This window comes from Anopheles bellator, chromosome 2 (genome assembly GCF_943735745.2).
Source record: "Anopheles bellator chromosome 2, idAnoBellAS_SP24_06.2, whole genome shotgun sequence".
Classification (NCBI taxonomy): domain Eukaryota; kingdom Metazoa; phylum Arthropoda; class Insecta; order Diptera; family Culicidae; genus Anopheles; species Anopheles bellator.
The window spans coordinates 33,462,235-33,478,918 of NC_071286.1; the positions used below are offsets into that span (position 1 = coordinate 33,462,235).

A 16,684-nucleotide genomic window follows, 5' to 3' on the forward strand; every position below is an offset into this window, starting at 1 on the left:
TAAGCCATCGAAACCGAACGATCGATCATTCCGGGAATGGGGATCATCCAACGTAACCTTCGTAGTTGAGAGTCGCGTGAGATCGTGAAATCTTTTTTCGGACCAGTGTTCAACAGCTTCAGTGATGGGGTTTTCTTTAAAAGTAGTATTTAAATTGTATTTCATTCTCGCTATCACTCGCACTAGCTTTCTCTTCGTTGCGCTCCCGCACATGCCGCCTGTTTTTTCTAGTAAATCGTTCCGAAGCCCCCCTTATATCTTACTATGTTCGATTCGAATGCCTTGTTTTAATTTACTGTTTCTCTCTCCCCAAACTAAACTCTGTGTGTTTTGTTGTCCTTTAATGCTGATCGCTGCTTAACGGGTAGTCTCTGAAAACTATGCTTAATTTATCTCCTATATATCATAATACAGTAAGAAACGAAGCGACCAGTGCCGGACCGATGCCGGATCGTACTGTCGTTACCACTAACCTAACTGGATGAGAACCGAGCGTATGTTAGGTGGAAATCGGACGAATTAAGTGTTCAAGAGCCAAGAGGAGCCATTTCGATGGACCGGACCAACGGAACCGGAATCGCGAGCACAAAACAACAGTTTCAGTTCTCGGAGCGTGTCTCGGTATTTTTCGAAAAGTAGAAAAAAACAGGTTAAATTGCAACCACAAAGTGGGTTACGCGGTGTGTTACACGCGTTGCGCTTCAAGTTCACAGGGGGGTTGGTAGCTTGTTGAGCGGAACGGACTAGCAGAAGTCTTATGAGGAGCGTCCCGGTACGGTGCAAACTGTAAGGGTCCGCACCGAAATTGTTTCCCGCTTTGTGAAATCGATCCCAGCCCATTCCCCCACTGGACAGGTTGATAAAAGTTGACACTAGAATGAGCATTTGGAAGTAAAAATGAGGCGACAAAATGAGTAAAAATGTTCGCAACGACGCGGAAGATCGCTGCGCCACCGTTTGAACATGTAATTTTTTTGCCAAGGAAGGACCTTTTCCCAAATCGTGATCTGCGTCTGCGAAGTTTTCCAGCCCACTTTCGTTTCGCTGTCATTCGCGTGTCCCCGGACACGCGCCGTCAGCGCGCAGTCGTCGGGCGACTCTGCGAAACATTCCACTCAGTAGTTATACGGTCCGTACTGCGATCCGTGGTAGTATGGCTGCGGATAGAGCTGAGGCTGGGGGAAACCGCCGTACGGGTAGGGAGGCTGCTTTTGGGGGTACACTGAAAAGAGAGAGAGAAAGAGAGAGAGCACAGGTTAGTGGCGTGGCCGAGTGGACAGCATCACCGGGCATCACCCTCCTTACCGGGCATCAGATACTGCAGGTTCAGCTGTTCTTCCTTTTCGCGCTCACCCCGCAGACAGACGGCCGCTCCGGACAGCAGGATCGAGGCCAGCAGACTGCAGGCCACACCGGCCCAGGCCACAATGTACGACCAATCGTATGACAGACGAGTATTGTCCCGGAGTACCTGTTTCGAGGGCAAGCGGTTAGTCACGGCTGTTATCACGGCTGACCACGAGGCCACTTACAGAGTTCCACTGCTGGTAGTACTCCTCGCCGACCACCTTTTCCTTCTCGAAAAACTCCACCGTATGCCAGAGGCCCATCGCTCCGGCAGCGAGCAGACACGCGGTGAGCATCAGGATGGCCGTCGCTGTTATGGCACCGGCCGACCGCTTCCAGCATCCCGAAAGCCCGGTCCAGAAGGCACAGAAGATCACGACGAAACTGCAGGCAGCAGCAGAAGGGTACGGTTCAGAATGAGCTCAGTTTTATCGATGACGCGGCTGGCTTACCTCAGTATGAAGGCGGCAATGACGGAGCGTGCGAGATGGAGTCGGGTCATGATGTCATCGCTGTACGCGTCGGATTCCTTGCTTTCGTCGTTCGCCGGGAAGTAGTCAATGTTGGAGCAGTGTGTTTCCACCGGCGACAGGTAGATTTGAACTGTGGATTCACGTGCCAGGAAAGGGTAGAAGGTGAGAAAAGACAATCGCAAAATGGAAATGGACCAGAATGAAGAATGAACCCTCTAATCTCTGGGCGGAATGTGTCTTATGTTACGCATCTGTTGCGCATCGATACCCTGATGCATATGCCACCATTTCCACATTGTTTTAGATCGATCTTGCTCGATCGATTGATCGACCACGGTGCGTAAATCAATCGGGATCTCGATAGAGGTTAGAGACTTCAGACAATCCGACTCGATCCACGATTTCATAGCATGATTCGCCCACCGGAGCCTAGCGAGGTGCATACGCTCCACGATACTGAGGTACAACCTTCTCCATTGTCCCTCCACTCATACGGGCCAGAAAACATTCTGGGAATCTTCCTCTCGGACGCGGCTAGGAGAGTTACTTCGGTTTAGATAGATAGAATCCATGTTGCCATGGGTACTAGGATTACGAAGGTTCTGTATAACCCTCTGGTTCGACCGTCTTGAACGTCGAACGTCAAAACAGAGACTGCAGACTGTTTTTTAGTGTTAACCTTTGACGCTAGCTCTGTGAAGCTCGAAACGACTTCTAACTGTTGGTCACTTATGATTTAATCCTGACGCTCAGATTTATTGTGTACCACCCAGTTGAGTTTGCACCTCTCTTGATCGTTAACTCAAGCGCCGCTCTGATCAATAATTCCAGCACATTTTATATGCACGTCCGCGCACGCTTGCCAACGAGAGATTTCCTTCGAAACGCATGCCAATGCCGGAGAGCGAGCACTTTCAGAAAATCGGTATGGAAACCGCTAAATTCACCGCTGGCGGTTGAAACCCGGAGCCAAACAAGCCAAAAACCCTTCGGCACCGCCTTTTCAGAAGGAAGCCGAAGAAAGCGCCCGTCGCCACCGTCGCTGTGGCATTGTGGCGATCAAGATTTCTCCTTGATGGTGCATCACCCACCCATCGCCATCATCATCGCAGCCAAGCGTCGGAGGAAAACGGGCAATGTACTGCAGAATGCGGTGCATTATTGAATACAAAATGGACGTCGTTATGCGTCCATTGATCTTGCGCAAAATGTCGATCACGTCCCGTGCGTGGCACGGTATTAGTGCCATTCTCTCGCACCAGTACCATGCACTACGCTTCACTACGCCCTCTCGTCCGCCGGTGGAAAAGTTTAGTTTTCTTCAACTTCGCATAATTTTACACAAATTAAGGTGAAATTGAAATTGCTTAATTGGAAGACGATACGCTGCTTCCTGCGACGAGGGCTGGGGGGGGAGCTTTATGATTCATGACGGCGGGATGGTGATGGGGTGCAAAAAATGGCCGCGGCGGTCGGATCGATCGTCGGAGCCCAACCGACGAGAGAGTTACGCGAGATCGAAGCCGAGTGGCAATAAATCTGCCGTCGGCGCTCGCGAGAAGCAAGGGTCATGTGGCCAGAGATGGGAACCGTGGTTCCATGTGGTTGAAGAAAGCGAGAGTTGATGGATGTTGATGCTTCTTATTTTCGCTGGCAAATTGACTGCATTAGTCGGTGCGCTGTTGGGTAATAGGTCGCCCGAGGCCGCCCGAGTCATAATGGCCGTCCTCACTCTCACTGCAGCCCGGGCTGAAATATGGAACCTGGCGAATCCCTTCGAGTGATACGTGCTGGGCGTAATTAAATTTCCCACCAGACCGTTCGATCGTTACCGCGCCAACCGATCCATAAAGTCGCATCGCTAAAGATAGCACAGAGGCCCCCAGTTCGAGATGACCACACCACACCACGCAAACAAATCAAATCAGTATCGGTCAGCAAACGTTTACCGTTGTGCCGTTCGGTTAATTGAAATCAAAATTCAGCCCAAATACTGACCATTCCAGCCCGTCTCTCTCACGGTTCGATCGAACGCGACGCTCGAACAATTAGTTCTGTCCACGCCGTTGCGGTCCGCGAAGCGAACGCATTGCGCGACAACCGCAATGGCCACCGAAAGAAATCGGTCAACCTAACACAAACACAACGCGGGGTCATAAATATTCTGTCACCGTTACACAAAAATGCGATTCACAACGGTACCCCCCCGGACGAAGGGGGCCCCCGAAGCCGTGCGCCGTGCGTTGTGATTCGCATCACAATCCGCGACGATTGGCCGCCAAACAGTGACTCAATCGTGGGCTAACCTTCAAAACAATCATCCTCAGCAATGGCCCCCGAGGTGCCAGAGGTAAGGGGTTCGATGCGACGGTTCGGTTGCACCAGAAGCAGCAGCCGACCAGCCCCTGCACCTTGATGGACTGGACGGTTTGCGGCGCAACGATCGACGTAACGTGGCGCCACGTGTGCAGCAATCGAATGTCAAAAATTGCAACCCCGAGGCACCCGAGTTGCCACCACACGGACTTCTTCTCGAGAGCCGCCTTAGAGTCTGGTCTCGTAAACCAAACCGCCACCCAAAGTGCTGCACTCCTTTGAGGCCTTTGCGTATTTTTCCAAAAATATTAACACTCCGGATCTGGCCAGGTGTTGTTGTTTGGCTTGTGTTCCGGCACGTATCAAAAAGGAACCGCTTTTAATAAAAAAAAAACCACCGGAGGAAAAAGAAACAGCTCCTTGCGCAAGGCCGCACACTATCGATCGCACTTGGGAGCCGGAGCACTTTCGGCTGTCGGCCGCCATTTTCAAGATGCGGCTCGCGACGCGCCGAAGGCCAGCGAATGTGGCGACCGTGGGTGTGGATTTGTGGATTGTGTGTACAACGTCTGATGTCACGGCATCGGGCAATGCCACATTGCCACAGTTTTATCGCCCAGTTCACCACGCCATGCGCCAGGGCTCCGTTCTTCAAGAGAACAATCGCACAGCGCACACATTAATTGCGCCAAAATAAGAATTTAATTGGCGACGTACGGAACCCGACTGTTAACGAATTTCTCCAATTAGTGGTGGAGTTCTTGTGCGGTTCCCCATTCCTATGCTTTAATTTGGGCGCGCGATATGGCAAAGAGAATACGGGGCTGTAGATCCGCTTTCCGCTTCGTCAAACGAGAGTAAAAGGTGTAAGGTGGCCCGAGAAACGATGGAAAGGAGCGTTGCTTCACCGGCACCCGATGGTGGTTTAATTTCGATCTTTTGCAACATTCAAGAATGGAGAACGGTTTCCTCCGTGAAGAGGCCCCACGTGTGAAATGTACCGTGGAAACGTGTAATGGTGCATCCCGTTACGTCGGTCCGGCCGGGAGCATCTCGATCGATAGGTCCATTTTTTAATTAGTATCGTATCGGGTGAGTTCAACGCGCGGTAGAAACCATGGCCGTTTGAAAAGTATGTTTGAGTAACAACGGCCGAAGTTTGAGCGCCTTCAGACGAAGCTTCTATCCCGTCGGGGGGAAGGTGCTTTCCTGACCTGTTTTTTTTTCTCTTGTTGCCTCCAGCCGCTGGTGACTGACCATCTGGTGCGTTGGGCGAAACAGTGTCATCGTTTCAGCGATGGCAGATTGCCAAGGTGCCAAGAAAATTAATGGAACCTTCCTGAAACATCCGTTAGGTGGAGCCAATTCGAGTGCCGCCCGATCATCAATCATTTGGAGTCGTTATGAAAATAGCCCCCCAGGCTTTGATGTCTTCTTGTTGTTTTCATTAAAAAAAACTGTCGGAACTTGTCGGACTGGGGCGTATTTGTGACTTTGATGTCGTTGACAGGGAAATATCAAACGGATGATCATGTTGAGCTATTTAAAATTACATGTTTATGATATGCAATACTCAAACCGATCAACCAAGTTGATCTGATTTCTAGTTTACGCTCGTGAGTTACAGTTTTTGTTTGACAAAGGCAAAAATGTAAGCTTAATGCTAAACATGTGAAGGCTGTTTATGATTATCAGTGCAATTTTGTTTCCGTCGATTCTGTTCAGGCATTTTTGATGTTAAAGATCCATCTCGACCAGTCAAAGGCCCGTCGTCGAAAATGTAGATAAAATCACAGAAATAATCATAGTTGATTGACATGTTAGTAGTCGCTCAGAATCTAAAGATCGACCAGAAACATGTTGCCATGATGGATCGAATTTCCATCTGCGAAGCTTTGGCCACTCATTTCTCAAACGAATGCTGACTGGCGATTTCAAATGGGTCACGTAATTATCGTGGTCAAAGTGTGGTGAAGCAGACCAAACGGTGGCCAAGCCAGGACTAACGGCCAGGAAGGTTCTACTGGGTATATGGTGGGATTTGAAAGGAATAGTTGGTTATGGGTGGCTTCCATATAGCCAAACACTAAATTCAAATCTCTACGGCCACACACGTCAGTAGCGGCTCGCTAGACACTCCGAGAGCTTGGTTGGGAAGTTTTAATGCATTCACCATAGTCCGGGCTTGGCACCAAGCGATTACCAACCTTTTCTGGCGTTAGAAAACTTCCCGAATGATAACAAATTGCGATCTGGAGCAGATTCTGCAAATCTATTGATAGATTTTTTCGCCAATGAGGACCAGACAAAGCACGCAAAATGTTTACAAATATTTCGGCTAACTATTGCAGTACCTGCAGATCTTTGAACCCAATGAAAGAGCGAAACATGGACATGGGAAACAGTTCACCCTGTGTAAAGGAACAAGTTCCTAGCTGATAGAATGTTTGTTCCCAATTATTTCGCTACTCTCTGTCGATTAGTTTCGCCATGTTGCGCATCCAACGTAATGGACCGAAAATCCTGCGCTGCGCGTCTGCTTAGAAGAGGCTGTTTTCACGGAAAAAAAACAAAGGTCTAGAGGGTCTCGGGCTTCGGTTCCATTGGCCGGGCTCTTTTCGGGAAACCCATTTCCCAACGCCCGGTCCCATGTGTGAGGAAGTGAGAAAATTGGCAACGAGCGCCGAAGCCGAAGCCGGGAGACGATGATGATGCCAGCCAGAAACGGGGCTAAAATTCAATTAATGCGCCCAAAACGAAAGGCTAGCGCTCGAGATTAGAAATCCACGAGCCGGTCGGTTCTATCTCGGGTTGCTCTGGCAGGAAGAAGAACCGAAACTCATTAATAGTGCATGAAATCACCATTATTATCCGGAGCGGCCCGCAGTGAGGTTCGGTTGGCTTTTCTGGTTCTGGCGGATGGCGGAGAAACAATTTCTTTCTCCAGTTTCTGGTGGTGGTGTCCGATCAAGGTGTCTCGCCGCCTCGGCCGGCAGGTTTTCAGGGGTCCACCAGGGTTCGACTCGTTTACGTAATCGAACTGTACCTGTTTTTTTACTTCCCTGGGCGTTTGTGCCCTGCGATCGGCAAAAGTTGACGGGGTAAAGTGTATTAAACCCCTACAGGGCCCCGGCAAGAGGATCGCTCGGATCGAATCCGAGCCAGAATGCTGGAATGCTGCTCTGCCCCAAAAGCTTTTCGCTGAGGACTGATGGACTGTAGGCGCAAAACGGCCAACTTTCTTATGTGGCCCGCGCAGCATGAATGAAGACAGCATTACGACCGCATACGTCATGAGGGGCGTCACGAGACACCACCACCACCGCGAGTATGCTGTGGCGCACCAACACTGTGAAAAGGTGGCCACCGAATAAATGGCGAATATGCGGACCGGTTACCGGAGTAGAAATCGCTGCAAAAAAGCCACCGCAAAGAACCTGCGCCGTTTCGTGACCGGCGCACAGGCTCAATTATGGCAGCCGCCATAGTAAAAGTGTTGAAGTGAGAGAAAACCTTCTGGCGGGCTGGAGAGAAGAAAGCAAAAAAACATGGTCACCGATTATCGTCGCTCCATTCGTGACGCCACTTTTGGAGCGATTTTCACTTTATGGTTTATGCTTGCCGGCGGACAACAAACGACAGCGCACCCGGCCCCGCAACCGGTGTGACTGGTTGGGAGTCGTCGCTTTTCCTATGCTCAATTTATCACCTTCCATAGGAGCGGAGCCTGGGAGCCGAGGACGCCACACGATCGTTTTGGGTTGGGGAGCGGCCGAGCATAATTTCTCGCCGCAGAAAGCTTTCATTTCACTTGGCGAGCTCCCAATGTAGCCCAATGTTTCAGGTGTGTGTCAAAAAGCACTTCCCATGGGACGCCCCTATGTTGGGCGTTGGATGGTTGGAATGTTTGTTCAGCGCGCAAGTGAAAAATAGTTGAGGTCACCAATGGTTTTTTAACGGAAGTGCATTAAATTTATTGCCTATTAGCAACTCTTTCATCTTTTTGAAAAACAAGGTGACAATTGTGGCATCTCCAAGTGGTGGCATTGATGAATGACCGGTGTGGTTTACGCTCTGCCAAAGAACTAAGCCTCGTATGCAAGCCACGGCATGTCTGGGTTGTTGCTTGTTTGACCGACTACATTAAAGTGAGGCTCTGGGAATCGATCCCCAAATCGTTTGATTGACCGCTATAGCGTTAGAAAAAAGCCCAGAAATGATTCCAATTTGTTCTGAGGTTCGAGCAAACGCAAGAAGAACGACGAAAAGAACCGAACAATGTGAACCAAAGAACTTCCGGGGCTCATTGAGCGCAAACCCATAAATGTTCCCATAGTTAGCAAAGCAAAGAGTGTTCCTCCGCAACCGGAAATCCGAAAATCCCAGCCGTGCCCAGTCACCTGTCGCTGTTGCCGTGAGAACGTGGTAATACCGGTTTTATTATACTCATATTTCACATAAAGCAGTAAAATATTTTATATCTAACGCATTTTTCGGGGAATTTCAGAGAAGAGGTCTTGCTCAAAGGACGGACGAACGTGATACTTTTGGAACCTCGATACCTTCAGCAAACTGACCACTAGTGAATTGAGAATGTTAACAGCATCCATAAATAAATGAAAATTTGGGTTCTAATCATTCATGTGGTTTCATGAACACCGCACGTACAGCAAATGTTCGTGAGATTCGAACGGATTCGGACGGACCACAAATGGGGTTCAAACTTAAAATACACAAACTACGAAAAGGCGGATGCTGGCCGATGCGGGAGCCATTAATTCATTAGGCAAATTGCTACCGACGAAGATTCTCGATCCGATGTCTCGCGCCTGACTCGATTCACAGAACGAACGAAAGCCACAAATGCTTCGATTTCGCGCAGTGGAAGACGAAAGACTTGAAGGCCGTCCCGTCGAATTTCAAGCGACGAACCCTCGCTCGCTCAATTCCGTTCTTCTTCCGTGAGGGATCTTCTTCGAGGTTCAGCAACCAAATCCAACATCATGGTTGGGCTCGCTGCTGCCTCTATTGTTTGCTCTAGCTTTTCCTTCCGCCCAAACGTCGTTGAACGTTTGGATTTTTTTTTCCTTGAAGGGCATTTTTGTGCGTTGTGCAGTCCCAAAATGAAAACAGTTCCGAGAGGATATACCGTGCCCCAAATGGGGCCGAAAATACGGAAGAAGTGTTTCTAGGTTTCCCACTTGCACCCGCACACTTACCGAACGAAGACGGAGGTCGCTCCTTCGGGTAGCAGTATCGGAACAGGCCGCGTGTTCGCGTGTAGTAGATGAGCCGATTGTTGAAGCTGTCCGTCAGTGCGGCCGCGTCCGGATGTTTGGCGATAAAGGTCTGCAAAAAGGCGGAGGAATGGAGAAAGCAACGATTACGACGGTACTCGAAGGATGTCGATGGCTGCATTAGGCACATCGATATACCAATAAAGTACTGGAGATAAGAAATGAAAATGAAAGTTACATCAATGAGCCTTGAGTGTAGTTTATTTCTCTCTCACAACTCAGCTCGAACGAATGGGACAGCCCACGGCCCATCACCGATGCATCACCGGTCGCGAGGCGACGGTAAAAAAACGTCGGTCAATCGGTCTGTTTCCACCATTAGGTGTGTCGTTTTGATTCACCACCACCGACCACCAGGCGGTGGCGGTGTGTGTTTTGTGACGTGACGCAGCCACGGCAGCCATATGGGGCGCTCAACTGTGAAAGTGGACCGGTTTGCGGACCGTGCCCGGAGACGGATTCCCTTACACATCGTGGGGGCTCCCCCACACACATCATCCATCACGGCACCGGCGGTTCGCTCGGCTGGACCGGACGGACGTTCCGTTTAAATCCATCAATCAGACTTAAACGCTTCGACCGCAAAGCGGACTCGCGCGGCGCGGTGCACACTGTAGCTACAAATTTGCAGGAAAAGTAAACGGAACGCATTTCACGCGGTCTGCTGGGGGGCGAAATCAATCAACCATCAACCGGCGGGAAATGGTTGCCGCACGGGCCCCTCATTGGCGCTCGGCTCGGGAAGCACAGCAAAACCGATAGGAATTGATGTCAAAACAGTGAGGCAAATGCAACAACAGAAAAACCTACAAAACGGCACTCGGCGTGCGAATAAATAGATCGGACAAGAAAATGCACATGCACCAAAAGGTTACTGAACTGGAGAGCCCGGTGCGCGTCTGGTGCGCTACTTCACCACGCGCTCGATGACGTGGATGACGTCGGCTCCAATCAGCGGGCCCCGATCTCGACCATCCCCTCTCGTTGGTGCTGAAGCGCAAGATGGATGATAATGTGCAACAGGAAAGTAAACGAAGAGGTAAAATGCACACGCATAATGTGGGTTGGTCTGGACAATACGTTCAGGGAACTGTGCTCCGTCCCTATGCCCGAAGAATCCGCGTCTGACGCGTGCGATCATGTTCACGGTTCCACCGGAGGGTGTGAATAAAAACGCACCATTCAAGCACCCCGTGGGTGGTAATTATGACCCGGCGGACACCTGTAGCGACGGTTTCGCACCATTCTAGACGGTTTTTCCGGCCCTGACCTCGCTCCTGATGACCGTTTTTAGTTTTTCATTCACTCTATCACACCGTAATTCAATGTCAATGCGAGGGTAGCGGTAGCTTCACACCCGTTCAGGTTGAGGACCCAACAAGCTATTGTTGTTAACGGCGAAGAAAAACATTGACCATGCCCTTTGGAGGTAGCTGGTCTCCGCTTTGCTAGTTAGTAGCGAGGCAATGCAAACATTTTCGCTTCGGTAATTGGTGTTGTATTAACGGTAAATGAAATGGTAAAAATATTAAATTAAATGGTTTGCATAGTACGATCACTGAACGATCACTGAGCAATTGGATTGAGGTGGGTTGATGCTGCACTTCATCTGTGCTGTAATGTGATTGAGTAAATATTTGTTTTACTATCTTAATTTTGTATAGTATTTTATGAAACGCTTTCCTTCGGGAACACATTACGCCTTGGTTTTTGAAACAAACCAACAAATCTGTGAGCAGGTTCTCCGGCCAGCGAGCCTTTTCGAATCATTATAAGAATGAATGGCCCGCCCGCCGTGGAATGGAATGTAAGACGAAGAGAGACTAAGATGGAGGGGATTTCGTTCTGCCAAGTCCCCATGGCTTCGCCTTCATATGCCATCATTCGACTTCGCCGCAAGAACGTTTGCCATTCGCAGCCCCGTCAAGTAAACACTCAATTGTCGCTGGTCGGTACATTCCGCAGCTCGCGACTTCGCGTAGGAGAGCAAATGCGAGCACAACGAAAACGAAGTACCGTATCAAACCCGATGCGATCGATCCGCGGCTCGAACGAACCGAAAGAATGTGGCTAAGCCAGTCTTGGGAACGGTTTGTATGTAGAACAGATTTGTACGGTTCAAATTCGTTTCTTTTGGGGGAAGGCGCGATCGTGCCAATATTTGCCACTTGATTAGTACTAAACTGGTGTGCGCACGTTTGGTGGATTCAGGGCAACATTCTTTGGCAAGATAAAAAAAAACATGTTCGCCACAAGAACCGTTTTCAATCTTTCGTTTCAACGTTTGGCCTCTGGCGTAGTAAGAAGTGTCCAGAGGGTAGAGGCTTGTGGCTGTTGCCTAACACCCAGAACACCGAATGTTGGATGACCTCGGCGCTACGAACAACGCTCGCGAGCATAGCAAGTCACCAACACTAATTTCCGGACCCTGAACATGAGCACATGTGTTCAATAGGGTGAGTTTGCCCGAAAGCGGAAGAAATCATATCACGTCCAAAGTCGGCCCTCGCCAAGAGAGACAGCAAACGAGAAACGCAGCGTAAGGAGCGAGAGAGCGCGTGGAGAGAAAGAGTGTAGACGATAAACTACAATCCTACAAGGGAACGCCACAAGTGGCGTACGCAACTCGCCACGAAGGCAGAGAAATAGCCCGAAAGAAAAGAAAGAGGATAAGAGCCCAAGAGAGGAACAGGTAGCGAAAGGCTGGAACCGATCCGACTGACGGACGGGTCCGGGTCGGGACGGGAAAAGTGGAAAAACAACTTGTGGACCACCGGTTTTCGAGTCCGTTTCGAGGTGGTCTGTTTATGTAGCTTGGTATGTTTTTACTGCAAAACACGCACACTTGTGCCGCGTTTCGGCTTGTCGCAGGAACAGGACACGAGCCATCTTCGGACTCGGCTGGCTGTGTAAGTAAACAATCTTTGAAAATCGCCCAGTAACATACTCCAGATGTAAGACGATCGCTGGAAGATTTTCTAAGATGCTCACGGCTAATGAAGGCTTTTCGGCAAAGTTGTGGCTTCATAAACCAAGTTCCACACAAAGTGGATGTAAACGATAAAACTTCCTTTTGGCTTCGGAGCGCATCCCAGGTCTTTCCCGATGAATCTTTCTCCTCTGTTTATTCCCTTGCCCAAGCTCACACATTCCAAACCGGGTATCGTTTGTATGCAAATTGTGGACCAGAGTTCTACGGCTGCAACCCAAACCCGAACTCCGCTTGGGCTGGGCTGGAATGCGTCCACACGTGGGCAGCTTGGTCAAAAATTCCCCCAACTCACATTCGGTGTTTTGTTGATCGAGCACTGCCGATCCAAACGATCTCTGCTCTGCAGATGCAGAATGCAACGTCTGAAACAACGCAAACTCCCAACTATGCGGCTCTTTTGAGGCTTAGTTTCGTTGGAAGTTTACATTTGGCGCCACCGGGTGGTGCTATAAATTAAACCCAGTCCAGTCAAGGCCAAGGCAACACAAAAAAAATGATCGTGAAAAAACCCCACTTTTTAGACGTTGTATTTTAATCCATTTCCCATTGCCGGCGGTGGTCTGGGTGGTCACCGGCGGACCAGTAGTTTGTATAATCTGCGATTGTATAATATCACGACTTCCTGACCACAGCCGGTGGCCGTTTTGACCGCGAGCGGTAGAGAAGCGCGTCAGTGAAACGTGATTGAGACATAACAGTTGGCCCGATACAATGGCATATTTATTTTCATAAAAAGCAACACCGGGAGTCAACCGTAAGATGGAATAGGGGCATGCAGGTGACGTGTGAACAGTTTACGGGCAAAAATATTCAACAACGTTCCATCCAAAAGTTGTGCATTCCAACGGCACTGCCTTTCGGCGTGGTAATTAATGGGGAGTAGAAAGTTAGGGCTGCACTTTCACGACGCGCGACAGGTCGCGGGTTTCGTCGCTTGTAGACGCGTTGCTGTCACCGTTTAAATGAAGATTTAGTTTAGGCGTCGGATACGAGGTTGATGCACATTTCGTTGGCTTTTCTGAAAGAGCGTGACAGTGAACCGGAACGCGAGATTGCTTTGCGTTTCCCAAGCCACTAAGCTAACGTAGCGTAAGGATGCTGCCGCGATTCAAGTTCACGTCGTTGGTACAGCGCATCATCGACAAACTCTCGGCAGATCCTCTCCGCTGGCCGCGTACCTGTATGTTATTCCGCTTCACGTCGTAGCTCTGCCAGTTGTCGGTTGAGAAGGCGATTGCCAACAGGGCAACGGCGATGATGGCGGATATCGTCGCGAGCGACAGCGTTACGGCACTGCAGGGCATCTTGGGCTCGGTTTTCTCGCTCTCCGAAAGGGCGCTAATGCGCGAAGCTGCCAAACAGGCACACCTATACCACCGGAAAAGCACGCACAAACACCGTAGAAGCTTTCCGCCGTTAGATGGTGTGCTCTCGTACCGTACACACTTATACACTTCCGATCTGCTCTCGGAGCTGTGCGCTTGCGGGGCAGAGCTTTGGGCTTTCGAGTTTACTCTAAGGGACTGGGCACTTTACTGCAGACACTCGATGGAGATCATCCTTGTAGCGCCACCGGGCACCATTTCTTGCTTCCCGATGGGATCGATTTTGTATCGCGGCCACAGCCTTGCCCAAAATCAGATCACGTTGGCTCCGGTTCCGCGGATCTGCGGATCTGCTTATCTCGATCTCCAACGGGGTTTAGCACCCGTACACGAACAGCGCACACATAAACTAGATCACCGATCGGGGGACCGAGCGGAACAACGGGACGCGGCTCAGCAGACACAGAGAGAGACAGCAGGAGAGAAAAAAAAACAAAAACCCACACTATCGCATCAGACGGAACAATCGGACAGCGAGACGATCTTCAGTCCGACATCCTCGACTACTGACTACTGTTACTCGACTGAGCCAAGAGCCAAGTTTCTCCAGCCCGCCGATCAGGGGTGGGTTGTTTTCTCACTCCGTCGTCGCCCGCCACCGCCGCCGCCGTCCTCGGACCTAGTGGCACATTTGCACGAACCGACACCACTACAGAGCCAAGAAGCGGTAGAAACAACGTCGCAGGTTCAACGACGTCTCGAGATCGCCGGAAACTCACCACGCGAAATTCACCACACCGCAGCTCAGCGCCCTCGGGAATGACACAAGTGCTTGCCCCCGCACACACGCTAACGCACACGGACGCACCCGCGAAACCCGTTTCGTCGTCTGCGTCTGCGTCTGCGGGTGAAACTTGCCTTTTCGCGGTCCGAGAATGGAGGCGGCAGGCGAAGAAAGAGAAGCTCACCACACACCGAAAGGAATGTAGGCTTCCCGTTTCGTGCGATCGCACACGCATACAGCCCTGCCGGGGCAGGCGCGGATCGAGAGATCTACATACCTGGGACCTGAGCGTTGGGCTCGTTCTCGTTCGCGATCTTGCTTACTGCGGAACCAGGAAGGCGATCGAGCCACAGCTGACTGTGGCAACTTGTCAGGCTCAACGGGAGGCTCAAATTTACAGGCACTGGACAGGGACAGGCTTCACCGTCTACCCTTGCCCATTACCCGGTGTGCCTGGTCACGCAGGTACCAAAGCAATTGCGGTTCTTTTCGCAATGTTTGACACCAAACATGAGCAGATTTTTTTTTCGGCCTTCCGGACCACTCCTTACAAACTGTCTGTCCTGACTTTATGAGGTAACCGTTGCTTTTGACACTGTTCCAACAGTTGTACCTCGAAACGGAAGGTGCGAAGACTGCCGACAAAGGACACCTCACGGATTCGGTGCCCAAGAAATATTTTTCTCGTTACGAAGGAAGGAAGGAAGCGTCAAACCGGAGAAACTCGGATCTGGCTTATCGAACATCGTCAAACTACAAGTTCGACGCTTTAATTTTGCTGAAAAATTTGTTCATCTACTGGAGCTGTAACATTTTTACAAATGTTACAATATTTGTAGAGAACTTCATCGAAACCCGTAAAAAACCGAGAAAGTTAGTAAACAAGCACCTCAAACCGATTCGAATGATCTCCGCACCCAGAAAGGGCTCGATATCGCTCGACGCTTGGGGCTCTGCCGGAAGCCTACGTTGCGCCATAGCCCCCAAAATCATATGCAAACACGGGGGGCGGCCCGCTCCTGCAAGCCCGGCATTTTTTCTGGGCCCCTAGAGCGCGCCCACGGAGAGACGAAGCATGTTTATTGTCGTCCCTACGACAACGGCGCAAATTGCGTGCCGTTCCCTGCCAGGCGGCCGGAGAGAAACTTTCTACTACGGCCCAACTGGCATTCGTCGTCGGGGTGTGTGGTTCGATTCGAACAGACCGAATCTTAACGACTGCGGTACGGGCTGGGGCGCACACGGTATTCCCGCGGGGCATCATTTCACCGCCGCGGTCGAGACCAACGTGGCACGACATCATCGACATCACCCCCTGAAGGCACGGCGTCAGAGACCATTCATCAGCCAGCCCCGCGGGACGGTCAGTGGGATCCTGGAACGCGATGCAAAGTACCGCGCACAGTGACGTCCAAAAGGGGGTCCACCACCACGTGCGATGGTATTCGAAGGGCCCGACGTAACAGTTAACACGAAACGAAAATAAACAGCCGAACCCAACGCAGCGGCGCTTTCCGTACGCCATTTCAAGAGGATTTTTTGTTTCGGCCCCACCAAAGAGAAAGGTGATAAAATAAAGCCACATGAAGGACCGCTGTCCGTTTCCGGCTCCCGAGAGTCGCTGGCTTGACAATCGCATCTGGGGCTCAAATTTGATTTATTGCTTAAATATTTATGTATTTGGTTTTGTGTGCCTCTGCCACCCATTGTTCCTTCCAAACTTCGTTAACCGTTAACCGCAGACAATCTTGCTGATCGTTTGGCCGATCTGTCATAGAATTGAAGTTAGCGGCTAAAATGAAAAATGTGAGTTAAGTGTTCAACCTGATCCCGGGTAACTGCTTCACGTGCTCGCAACCCAAGCCACCTGCAACCTGCATACTAATCTCACTGCCAGTGGCAAATTAAGTTTTAAGTGAAGCGATTTGGCACACGAATCGGTGATTTCCCATCGGCCACCTGCATGCTCGTGCGTGTTTGTGGAATCGTTGTGCTAAGCCAACCACTCAACCCTCTCCCGGTTCCGATCGTGTCTCCAATCCGTCAAGCCAGTCGGTTGGTCGGACGAAATTTCACTTTCAAGCTTCACGACCCATTCGCGGGGCCCTCCCGGGGCTGCACATTAGTCAAAGACTGCAGCACCCAGCAGA

The 16,684-nt window shown here is 50.5% G+C and overlaps 1 protein-coding gene across 1 annotated transcript; it reads right to left on the bottom strand.

Moving 5' to 3' along the window:
* Positions 1-171: 171 nt before the first annotated feature.
* Positions 172-14,119, bottom strand: LOC131209917 (transmembrane protein 235). The gene is made up of 6 exons (XM_058203076.1): positions 13,604-14,119; positions 9,356-9,485; positions 1,800-1,950; positions 1,533-1,731; positions 1,306-1,471; positions 172-1,222 (listed from the first exon to the last, which is right to left on the bottom strand). Exons 1-6 carry the CDS (start codon positions 13,727-13,729, stop codon positions 1,116-1,118), a joined length of 879 nt encoding a protein of 292 aa, XP_058059059.1. The 5' UTR covers positions 13,730-14,119; the 3' UTR covers positions 172-1,115.
* Positions 14,120-16,684: the final 2,565 nt, after the last annotated feature.

Excerpts from the sequence above, each read along its gene's own strand:
- LOC131209917 (XM_058203076.1), bottom strand. The coding sequence starts at position 13,729 with ATGCCCTGCAGTGCCGTAACGCTGTCGCTCGCGACGATATCCGCCATC. Across the intron at positions 9,486-13,603 it reads TGAAGCGGAATAACATACAG|ACCTTTATCGCCAAACATCC; the intron begins GTACGCGGCCAG and ends GCCTTTTTGCAG. Across the intron at positions 1,472-1,532 it reads ACTACCAGCAGTGGAACTCT|GTACTCCGGGACAATACTCG; the intron begins GTAAGTGGCCTC and ends CCCTCGAAACAG.